Below are 12,702 nucleotides of genomic sequence, written 5' to 3' on the forward strand. Positions count from 1 at the left end.
ACGTGATAGGGTTACATAAGATGAGTGACCCCCCTGAGCCAACTGATGGCACCACTCCCAAGGGAAAACATAAAACCACTAGTAGATCTCCTGTCTGAGACACTACCAGCCCAGTCAGCATCTGTGTATCCATGTACCTGTAATGCACACCCAGCTTCATAAAACAGTCCATAATGCAATGTGGACTTCACATACCGCAGTATGCACCTAGCCGCATCCAAATGTGGCTTCCTCGATGCCTGCATAAACTGACTCACCAGCCCCACAGCATAGCTCAAATCTGGTCTGGTTATAGTCATGTAAATCAAGCTACCTACTATGCGCCTGTACATAGTAATATCTTCAAGAAGCTCACCTGTCTCTGCATTGAGCTTCACATTCTGCTCCAATGGAACAGAAATAGGCTTACAGCCTATCATCCCATATTTGGACAGCATGTCCAAACCGTATTGCCTTTGCAACAGCCATATCCCACTTGGGGATCTAATAACCTCAATGCCCAAGAAGTAACGCAGCTCTCCCAAATCCTTCATCTCAAATTTCTGCTTCAACAGCAGCTTCACTTCATTAATGTCTGCATCACTATCACCTGTAATAATCAAGTCATCAACATAGATGACTATAAGCACAATCCCTCTGTTTGTCCTTTTCACATAAAGTGAAAAATCTGAATTGGAAATCTGAAATCCAATAGTGACAAGATATTGCCCTATCTTGTCTGACCATGCCCTCGGCGCCTGTTTTAAGCCATACAAGGCTTTGCGCAACCTGCATACAAAATCGGGGTGTGAATTATCCTCATAACCTTCTGGCTGCATCATATAAACCTCTTCCTGCAAATCACCATGCAAGAAGGCATTTTTCACATCCATCTGATGCAAAGACCATCCCTTTGCAGCAGCCATAGCAATTACTGCTCTCACGGTTGCCATCCTTGCAACTGGGCTGAAAGTTTCCTCATAGTCAATTCCATATGTCTGCGCAAAACCTTTGGCAACCAATCTTGCCTTGTACCTGCTAACAGACCCATCAGCATTGTGCTTTACTTTGTAAACCCATTTGCAGCCAATAGCCTTCTTATCATGAGGCAAAGGCATCAAATCCCAAGTGTGGTTTGCATCCAAGGCAGCCATCTCTTCATCCATAGCTGCTTCCCAATTTTTATGCCCTGCTGCATCCTCAAAACATGTGGGCTCTGGCTCCTCTAGAACCTTGACCATATAAGCATAGTGATGTGCTGTATACCCATCATATCTCAGCCTGTCAACTGGATACCTAATACGAGTGGACCTCCGTACAACTGGATCAGTTGCAGGAGTCTTTAAATCATGCCTGCTTTTCCTTGCACCAGGTGTAACAACAGAAGGAATCCCAAGTTCCTCATCAAGGCTCATTTCAGAGCCGCTTGACTCTCCATCAACATGAGAGCTACCAGCAGACACATCAAACACTGGAGCATGGTCTACTTTTTCTTTTCCCTTATGTGATACCTGCACAACACTATCAGGGCTGCCATGTGACGATTCACTAGATCTCAATCTCCCTGTCCATGCATTAGATCCACTAGTAGAGGACTCTCTGGGTCCACTCAAGGCTTGAGATTGCTGCTCTGCATTTATTGCAGCATTCCCATTTCCTGCATCTGCATCTCCTACCATAACAGTTGGTGCATACCAGCTACTCATTTCATCAAAAACAACATCTCTGCTCACTTGCATTTTGCGGGTGGAAGGGTTATAACAGCGATACCCTTTCTGGTGCTGAGCATATCCAATAAAGATGCATTTTTATGCCTTTGGATCCAGCTTTGTTCTCTTCTCATCAGGAACATGAACATAAGCTATGCAACCAAATACCTTCAAGTGAGAAATATCTGGTTTTTGGCCTGTATACATTTCTTCAGGCGTCATGCCATGGACAGCTGCAGTGGGGGTTCTGTTCATAATATAAACAGCAGTTGCTACTGCTTCAGCCCAAAAATAATCAGGCATGTTTTTCTCATTTAGGATCGCCCGTCCTACTTCTGCAATATGCCTGTTCTTCCTTTCTGCAATGCCATTCTGCTGAGGGGTAGACCTGCATGAGTACTTTCTTTGAATTCCCTGTTCTTTCAGATATTCACAAAATTCTTCTGAAAAATACTCTCCCCCTCCATCAGATCTTAGCACTTTAATATGCACACCTTTCTCTTTTTCAACCATGGCCTTAAAAGCCTTGAAATGGCTGAACACTTCACTTTTGTGCTTCATAAAATAAATCCACACCTTCCTAGTGTAGTCATCAATAAACGTCACATAATAATGGCATCCACCAATAGAAGCAGCTTTGGTTGTCCAAACATCTGAATGGATCACTTCCAAAGGTCTTCTGCTCACCTTAGCATTTTTGGGAAATGCATGTCTGGCCTGCTTACCCATTTGGCATGCTTCACATACCTTTTGCATTCCCTCAACTCTGAATTTAGGCAAACCTGCAACAATGTTTTTCGTTTGCATAGATTTCAGCCTTTGTATATTCACGTGCCCAATGCGCTTGTGCCATATCTCAATATCTGCAATGACACCTCTCCCATGCGCAAACATAGCAGCTTTCACCTCAGGCATATCAACATCCAAGGTGAACATTCTGCCATTTTTGTTGCCTTTCGCAACCAAGCGGCACTTATTTTTCAAGTCCTCAACAAAGCATCCTAAATCTAACCTGCAGACCTTGCTCAACCATCTGGCCAACTGAAACCAGGTTCTTAGTGATTTTTGGAACATGAAGTACATCTGCCAAGTACTTCGTTTTGCCATTCTGCATAGCCAATGGCACTTTACCAACCTGCGTAATTGGGTGCGCAGTATCATCACCTGTTTCAACATAACCTGGCTTATTTAAATTTCTAACATCATGAAACCACTCACCATGACTGGTCATGTGGTTAGAGGCACCTGAATCAACATACCAAACATCATTGCAAGCTGCAGCATCTCCTGACATGGAGTTAACCATATGCTGCATCACAAAAAGGTGCTCATTTCTGTCGTCACCATGCCCACTTGATGATGCATAGTTGCTTTGCTGCAACTTCCCACTTTTGATGTCATTCTGCTTTTTATAGCATGTATTCTCCTTGTGTCCAGGCTTTCCACAATAATAGCATTCTGTGCTGCTATTTACTTGCTGGTTCCTTTGCCATGAACCACGGCCTCTTTGGCTCCCCCTGCCTCTAGAACTACCACGTCCTCCTCCATAGGACTGGTTTTCCTGTTGTTGCTGTTGGTTCTGATTTCCTGCACGGCCACCAAAACGGCCTCTTCCTCTACCCCTGCCTCTACCTGTATTCGAGTAGAAAGCAGTCTCTTGAGAAGTTGAGGTGGCTGAACCACCATTCCGTTGCTCTTCACTCAGCAAGAGAGCAATAAGTTCCTGAAAATCAGGAAATGTTTCACGGACTCCAATGGATGTCCGAAACTGTGCATAATCTTTCCCAAGACCATTCAAGGTCACGGACACTAAGTCCTCATCATCAACAGGTGCTCCAATGGAGGCAAGAGAATCTGCAAGGCCTTTCACCTTCAAGGAATACTCATTTATATTCAGATTTTTCCTTTGCACATTGTGCAACTCCTGCTTTAGCTGCATCTTTCGTGCTTTGGTATTTGTGCTATACAGCTTCACCAATGTATCCCATGCCTCCTTAGGCGTCTCTACATCCTGTATATGCACAATCATAGAATCTGAAATGCTAACAGATAGCCAATACAGGCATTTTCTGGCTTTTTCATGCCATTCTTTAAAGGCCTTCAATTCAGCAGGAGTGGGAGCAGTACCCAAAACTGGTTCTGTAGTTTCACCACTGATGTAATCCCAAACTCCCTTTCCCATGAGGAAGTTTGTCATCCTGAACTTCCATGCTTGGAAGTTGTTCTTGTCAAGCTTCTCACTGACAATGGTAGACAGATTCTCAGACATTTTACAAATCACGAATTGCAACAGCAACCTGTAAACACAGCAAATGCCTCACAAGGGCAGATAGCAAAACTTCTGCAAAAAGCCTCACAGGGGCAGATCTGCAACACTGATGAAAGTGGTATTTCACCACACAGTCACTTCCTAGTGACGATTTTGCATCAACAGGCAACAGGCATGAATCTGCAACTCCCAATATCTCTGCACACAGGCATACGATGCAATTTCTATGGCACCTTTCCACCGACTAGCCGCGCAGTGGTCGTACAGCGAAAAACAGGGCCTTTTTCTGAGTGCCTGCGAAGAACTTGCACCTTCAAAACGGGCCCCGAAACGGCCTCAAATCAAAAAAACAAAGTGGTAGCGTATACTGCAGCATATATTGCACCCTCTCCCGCAGCATATACTGCGCTCTCGCCACACCGCGAAGGGCCTCTCAATCTGAAACAGTGCACTCCTGCACTTCTGGCTGTGCTACCTGCAGAGATTTGCTCCCAAACTCGAAATGGGAAAGCAACACTGGTCCTCTTACCAGGACACCACAAACTTGGCTTGCTTTCTTGAGCTCCTTACCACGAACAAGGCTCTGATACCATGTAAAGAATAAGGGAGAGAGATAGGAGACTCAAGTTCAGCTTTCTTCACAACACACAAAAGAGAGAGGACACAAGGTTGGAGGGTGAAGCCTTTCTTCACTTTTGCACACAACAACAATAATACAATAGAAGAGGGAAATACCCTATATGTCAAAACCTAGAATACGTGGTTCATATGTGAACCCAAACCAAAAACATACGTGGTAGTCTAACTACACCACGAGTACAACTAACATAGGCGGTGACATAAATGATAGTCATCCAGGAGATATATCGGGGATAGAGCTTGATATCTCAACAGGAAACACGTGGTGGAGCAGTACCATCTGGCAAATCAAGTGGCTCCATAGTGACATCTGCCTCCCGAACAGTAGCCATCCGAATAGTAGCCATAATTGGATCTGTAACAGTGCTGACCACTGAGGATATTCCGATGAGACGGAGGGAGGGAATATGCAAAGATGATGCCAAATCCGTGGAAGAATCATCTGGGACTTGTGAAGAACTGACTCCCAAGTGGGCTCCTAAAGTGCATGAAGTACTGGGATCCATCGACGAGGAGACATGCAAGAGAGGTGGTGGAGTGGAGGCTGGAGCACGGAGAGAGAGAGGGTGAGATGCGGGAGAGGAAATGACGGTACTGGTAGGAGGTGCGGAAGAAGGGGAGGGAGAAGATGCCACTTGAGAAACAGACGGGACCGGGTGGGCAGATGGAAGCCGTGCAGCAACTATAGGAGGAGGGGCAGCCTGCCACTGATGTAGAAGGCGGGTGAGATGTGGTCCACATGTGCATGTATGTGTCTTTCTGTGGCATTTTTGCACAATGGCACGAAATGTGGAGTGAAAGAGAGAGGCGAAGTCAAAAGGAGTCGTGGTGAAGAGTGCATTCAATGCAAGGCGAATACTCCTCAAGATAAAGAAATGGCCAGGTGCTGAATATAAACGTGCAAAGAAATACCTCGCCAATACCTCCTATCTTCGCTGTCCCTCCACTGCGCTTGTCGGCAATCCTCTCCCCACCTGTGCCACTTACAACTCGCGAGAAAGGATGTCACGAGCGGAGACTCACCATAAGCCAGCTGAATTGCAAGTGTGGGGAGATGCAAATAAGTGGACACCAGAGTTGGGGCGAGAATGTGTCGGGAACCCATAAACTCGAAGGTGTCAGATGCCATGTCATAGCTCTGGATGAAAGATGTACACAGGGAAATGTTCACCGGAGGAAAATCAATCTCATCGAACTCTGTGCGAGCGAGTGCCTCAATCTCCCCTGTAGATAGGACGGATGAGAGATGAAGAGATGGATTGAGAATAGTCTTGAATACCACCCGGAGTTGGGAGGAATTCGCATCATCAATGGATGCATCTCGAGGTGCCACTCGTCGTGGGGTCGAAGCGGGTGAATAATTGGAGCCTCCATGATCCGAACTGCTAGAGGAAGTGGTAGAATGAGCAGTAGGATGATCCCGGTCCTCGTCAGAGTTCACTGTGATGCTGGGGTCCACGGGAGGAGCAGATGGAGCAGGGATAGCACAAGTGCATGATGCAATAGATACTGATGGAGAAGCAACAGCAGGAGAATTTGGGGTAGCAGCTCCACCGGGTGCAGTGGGACTTGTAGAAGAATTTGGGGCAACAGATACACCTGGTACTGTGGGAGCAGATGGAGCGGGGATAGCACAAGTCCCGATGCAACAGATACTAATGTAGAAGCACCAGCAGGAGAAAGCTGCCTGCTGCTGGAGTACTCTGTGGCCTGGGAGAGGGATGTGAAGGGGACCCTTGAGAAGTCATCTTTGCATAACAGGGTGTGAAGAGCTTGTCTTTTGGCAGTCGAGGTTTGTACTTAATGCGCCTCTCTAGCATAGAGGAGGAGAGGAGGAAGAGAACAGAACGCTGGACGAAGGAGAGGATAAAGAAAGTTGCTTGGAGTGAATGTGGAGGAGGAGCTATAGGGAGGGAGTGCGAAAGAGGCAGTGATTGTGAAGGAAGGGGAGGATTGCACAGAAGGGGGGGCTGTGGCCAGGGCTGACTATGCAGGAGGGGAAGATTGTTGAGGAGGAGGGAATTGTTTGCAAGGGGAGGAGGGGGGAGAGCTGTGCGTGGAGGAAGGGGGGTGTGGGACAGCGGAGTAGAGGGGGGAGATTGCGCAGAGGGGGGGGGGGGGGGGGCACTGAGGGATTGTGCATGGAGGAGCTTGCGCAGAGGAAGGGTGAGTTGGAGGAGATTGCGTAGAGGGTGGTAGGGGGGGGGGCTGGAGGAGATTGCGCAGAGGAGGGTGGGGGGGGGGGCTGGAGGAGATTGCGCAAAGGAGGGGGGGCTAGAGGACTCGCGCAGAGGGGGCGCTAAGGGAGTAGAAGGCGTAGAGGAGGCTAGTGGGAGGAGCAGCAAGGGGTAGCAAGAGGAAGAGGAGGCGGCAAGGAGGGAGCAGTGAGGAGGAGGAAGGGGCACCCAAGGAGGTGTGCGATGGAAGGAGTGAGGGTAGAGGATAGGTTTGGGTAGCCAAAGTTGCAAAAAAGCAACTTTGGTAAAAATAGCAGAGGAGAAGCGAGGGGAGGTGAGGGATATAGAGAGAGGTGGAAAGAGGGGAGAGAGGGGGTTGAAGTTAGAGAGAGGTGATGGGTGGAGAGAGAAAGGTTTTGTAGGAGAGTGGTGGTGGGATGGAGAGAGTGTGCTGGTTAGAGAGAGAAGGGTTCAAGTCACCACCGAAGCTAGAGGACATGAGTGTACCTTTTGCATCATTAACCAAGCCTAGAGTATACCGAACCTCCTTGTCCATCCTTTACCGAAGCTAGAGGACACCGAGCCTCCTTGTCCCTTCACCACCGAAGCTAGAGGACTCCAAGCCTCCTTGTTCACTTCATCACTGAAGCTAAAGGACACCGAGCCTTCTTATTCCTTCACCACCCAGGAGAGAGAAGGTTGTTTTGAATTAGGAGAGAGAGAGAAGGTTGTTTGCACCACAGAGAGAGAAGAGGTCCTTCTGCACCACCGAGAGAGAGAAGGTCCTGCAAGGCAGGAGAGAGAATGTCCTTTGTACGACCAAGAGAGAGAAGGTGTTTCTACAGGTAGGAGAGAGAAGCTCCTTCTCCAACAGGAGAGAGAAGATCCTTTGTACCACCATCAGAGAGAAGGTGTTTCTATAGGTAGGAGAGGTTGTTCACCAGGAGAGAGAAGGTGTTTGTGCACAGGAGAGAGAAGGTGGTTGTGCACTAGGAGAGAGAAGGGGGTTGTTCTCCAGGAGAGAGAAGAGGGTTATTCACCAGGAGAGAGAAGGTGTTTGTGCACAGGAGAGAGGTGGTTGTGCACCAAGAAAGAGAAGGGGATTCTCTAGGAGAGAGAAGAGGTTGTTCACCAGGAGAGAGAAGAGGGTTGCTCACCATGAGAGAGAAGGTGTTTGTGCATAAGAGAGAGGTGGTTGTGCACTAGGAGAGAGAAGGGGGTTGTTTTCTAGGAGAGTGAAGAGGGTTATTCACCAGGAGAGAGAAGGTGTTTGTGCATAGGAGAGAGAAGGTGGTTGTGCACCAGGAGAGAGAAGGGGGTTGTTCTCCAGGAGAGAGAAGAGGGTTATTGACCAGGAGAGAGAAGGTGTTAGTGCACAGGAGAGAGGTGGTTGTGCACTAGGAGAGAGAACAGGGTTGTTCTCGAGGAGAGAGAAGAGGGTTATTCACTAGAAGAGAGAAGGTGTTTGTGCACAGGAGAGAGGTGGTTGTGCACCAGGAGAGAGAAGGGGGTTATTCTCTAGGAGAGAGAAGAGGGTTATTCACTAGGAGAGAGTTTTTTGTGCGTAGGAGAGAGAAGGTGGTTGTGCACTAGGAGAGAGAAGGGGGTTGTTCTCTAGGAGAAGGCACCACCTGGTATGTCCTCTATGCCTAGTCCCACCACGTGTCACTTGTTTACTGCACATAATGTACGCGTTTTTTGGCGCTTGTGCATAACACTTGGTGAAAAATGGAGTTTGTGACACGTTTGACCATCAAAAGCATATTCGATGGGAACTATATTTTGCACGCACCTCAACATATATTATATTGATGTGTAATGCAAAGTATAGCGCCCATTGGATATGAGGGAATTTGAATGACACACCTCAAAATACTATTTTTTCACTGTCGTGCATAGTACTTGGTTAAAAAATGGGATATGTGGCAACTTTGACCATCTAGAGCATATCTATTGTGCACAATACTTTGCATATAGATAAACATAGGTTGTATTGATTAACTTGCAAAGTATCTTGCCCATTGGGTATGTGCGCAATTGAATAACACACCTTGAAAAATGAGGTTTGTGGTGAGTTTGACCATCTAAATCATATCTGATGGACACGATACGTTGCATAATCCTCAACATCTATTAGATTGACTTGTATCAATAGTATCGTACTGTTTGGATATGTGTGTGTTCAAATAACATAGATGACATAGTCCTCATATCATCCTCAGTAGAGGGATTGTAGAAACATCCAAAGGCTCTGGAGATGGAGGGTTATTCACCAGGGGAGAGGTGTTTGTGCACAGGAGAGAGAAGGTGGTTGTGCACCAGCAGAGAGAAGAGGGTTGTTCTTCAAGAGAGAGAAGAGGGTTATTCACCAGGAGAGAGGTGTTTGTGCATAGGAGAGAGAAGGTGGTTGTGCACCAGGGGAGAGAAGGGGGTTGTTCTCCAGGAGAGAGAAGAGGGTTATTCACTAGGAGAGAGGTGTTAGTGCACAGGAGAGAGAAGGTGGTTGTGCACCAGGAGAGAGAATAGGGTTGTTCTCTAGGAGAGAGAAGAGGGTTATTCACCAGGAGAGAGAAGGTTGTGTTTGTGCATAGGAGAGAGAAGGTGGTTGTGCACGAGGAGAGAGAAGGTGTTTGTGCACATAAAAGAGAAGATCGTTGTGCACCAGGAGAGAGAAGGTTCCTATGCATTGGGTTGGCTTGTGTACAAGTAATCATGGGTGTCCGAGGAGTGCATAAACCCATTTTCCAAATAACTAAGGTGAAACAGACAACTCACACACAGAATGGGATTGATACTTGTGTGAACCTTCGGATTTTCAGCTTTCGTAATGGCGGTAAAACTACGTGGAAGATTGTCAACTGGTTCCGATTGATCAAATGCGCACAATTTCGTCGAACGAATGATGATTGCAGCAAGAGGGAAACAAATCCCACTTTGTCACTTATGCCATATGAAAACCCAACACAGGAACGGTACCGGCAGGAACTCGACCGCGAAGGGAACCCTTCTATTTACAAAATTTTCTGCCAGAAATTTCAAGCCCCAGAATGTAGAAAATTGCTTAGCCTGCTTTCCCTGCCTTTTCTGTAATCAATAGCCTGCCCTTTTTGTGAAGCTTTATAGGGAACCCTCCGACACCTGATGACATTCCATGAAGGGAAGAAATGCCTGAAAAAATGTAGTGAGAGAGGACAGAGTGAATCCTACAAAAAGCCAAAGTGAACAGCCAAACGTTTTTTATTTTTTTTGAAAAGTATATATACAAACTCCTCCAGAAGAGTTTACGAAGGTTGATATTTCTTCACCCTGGAACCGTTCACTGGGATTGGTAGCACCATTCTGGTCAAAGTGGCCAAATACACACCGCCACTAGGCAAAAGTTTGGAGATGAAGTAAGGTCCAGTCCACCCACTAGCAAATTTAGGTTTATGCTTCAAAAACTTGCTAGAATACAAGAGAACCAAATCACCCACTTTAAACTCATGACGATGGAGGTTCCTGTCATGCCATGCCCATTGTCTATTCTGCCAAACTTCCTGTGCAAGGACGGCCTCTCGTCGGTGCTCTTCTAAGGCTTCAAGATCCCACATCCGTTCAAGGGTGCATGCCTCCAAGTTGTCATCCATCTCAGCAATGACCCTAGTAGTCTTCATATGAAATTCATAAGGCATAACCGCCTCCAGGCCATAAACCAATTGAAATGGGGAATATCCAGTGCTGGCCTTATATGCGGTCTTATAAGCAAAAAGAGCTGCAGGGAGCAAAATATCCCAATCCTCCAGAGAATTAAGACACAACCGTGTCATGATAAGACACATGGTCTTATTGGAGCTCTCAGCCAAGCCATTGGCATGAGGGTAATATGAACTAGATGTTTTGTGAATTATTTGCATTTGAGTGGTGATGTCAGCAATGACATCATTTAGGAAGTGGGTGCCTCGATCGCTCATCAATTCTACAGGACATCCAAACCTTGAGATGATTTGATCATAAAGAAAAGTAGCTACCACTTGAGCCCACCACTTGTGCTATGCATGACTTTGCAGCCTTGGCCTCAACCCATTTGGTGCCATAGTTTGTGGCAATCAAGGCTTACTTGTTCCCTCTTCGAGTGGCAGGAGACATGGGTCCAACAAAGTCCAAACCCCATCTATAGAAAGGGGGCACAGGGCTGAATGGCTTCAGGGGAAAGGTGAAAAATCTGCTATTAATTTTCTATATGTGAATGATCTCCTTATTACAGGTGACTATGGAGACATGATCCAACAGACAAGAAAGGCGTTGAGCACTGAGTTTGAGATGACAGACTTAGGCTTGATGCATTATTGTTTGGGGATTGAAGTTTGGCAAGATCCAGGCAAGATCTTCATCTCTCAGCAAAAATATGCAAGGGAGATCTTGAAGGCATTTGGTATGTCCGAGTGCAAGGAGATAGCTACACCTATGGAGGTAAATGTGAGGTTGTCTATGGAGGATGCCTCACCACTACATGAATTTGTTCCGGTAGTGTCATCTATCTGTGCAACACTAGACCGGACATCAGTTTTGCTATTGGCGTTTTGAGCAGGTTCTTCAATGAGCCCCGGGAGAATCATTGGAATGCATGGATGCAGGTGCTCAGATATGTGAAGGGCACTCTTGATTATGGCATCACTTATGATACGGGCACTTCCTTGGCTGGTCATTGTGACTCGGATTGGGCTGGAGATATTGATTCCAGGAAATCAGTTTCTGGATATTGTTTCTCTTTAGGTTCAAGTATCTTCTCTTGGATCAGTAAGAAACAACCAACAGTGGCATTGTCTTCTACCGAGGCTGAGTACAAGGCAGCATGTTTTGCCGCTTGTGAAGTAGTGTGGCTGGGGAGGATCTTATGGGATCTTATGGCACATGGGAGTGCAAGAGGATGAGGCAGCTGTGCTGAGGTGCGACAATCAAAGTTGCATGGCCATTGCTAAAAATCCAGTGTTTCATGAGCTCACAAAACATATAGAGATTCAGTATCACTATGTGCGTGATTTGATCCAGGACGGGATAGTGGAATTGGTCTACTATCCAACAGAGTAAAATGGAGTAGATATCTTCACCAAGGCACTCGGGAAGGATCAGCTTCAGGATCATCTTAGAGACTTGGCATTGGGCCGAGAAAGTAGTTCACCTATGGGTGGACATTGAGGGGGGGTGTTAGACATGCTTAATGCCCCACCCTCCTAGTAACCACCAGTGGTCCAAGGTGCTCAAGTTGTAAGGCCCCCATATGAGCAGAAGCCATGTGTGAGCCCTGGACACTAGATGGATCTTGACTTGCATGTTAGATGAGGTCTATTAATGAGACCGTTGATGGTAGAAAGGTGATTGTGTGGGAGCCCCTTATTCTTGCTAGGGCTTGGGGGGTCCCAGGGGGCCAGCGGCCCCCCTAGTGGGGGTTAGGGGGTGAGAGCCCTCGAGGCGACGGTATAGGAAATATTTCTTGAATATTTCATGGACGGCTAGTCGGTTCCGTCGATTAGGTTGACTAGTCGGCTCCACTGACTAGGTTGACTAGTCAGCTCCACTGACTAGGTTGACTAGTCGGTTCCACCGACTATGTTGATCCAACTACCACCCTCATAGCTATAAAGAGGTGACCTCCCCAATCCATTGTATCAGATCAATTCAGATCAGATCAGATCTTCCAGCTAGTAGCTCTTCACCTAGTATCTGTCTAGATCGCCATCTAAGCTCCACTATGGGAGTGCACGGGTGGACGGAGCCATCATCTGTACTACATCAGTATTGAAGGAAAATTTTGTTCCTCTCTAGTTTGCTGTGTACTCTCTATTCTTTGTTCAATTTTTGTTCTGCTACGCCTTGTAATTTAACAATTTGGTGGGCACAATACTTTGCACATTCCTCAAAATAGGTGATATTGAGTTGCATGCAAAGTGGC

At 46.7% G+C, this 12,702-nt stretch overlaps 1 protein-coding gene across 1 annotated transcript; it reads right to left on the minus strand.

Moving 5' to 3' along the window:
• Window positions 1–10,054: 10,054 nt before the first annotated feature.
• LOC147894416 (uncharacterized) lies at window positions 10,055–10,591 on the minus strand. Its single transcript, XM_087385307.1, has one exon. It carries the CDS (start codon window positions 10,589–10,591, stop codon window positions 10,055–10,057), a length of 537 nt encoding a protein of 178 aa, XP_087241433.1.
• Between the last annotated feature and the right edge of the window lie 2,111 nt (window positions 10,592–12,702).

Source organism: Dipteris shenzhenensis, chromosome 14 (genome assembly GCF_047967505.1).
Source record: "Dipteris shenzhenensis isolate YYH24624 ecotype China chromosome 14, Dip_SZ_1.0, whole genome shotgun sequence".
NCBI lineage: Eukaryota > Viridiplantae > Streptophyta > Polypodiopsida > Gleicheniales > Dipteridaceae > Dipteris > Dipteris shenzhenensis.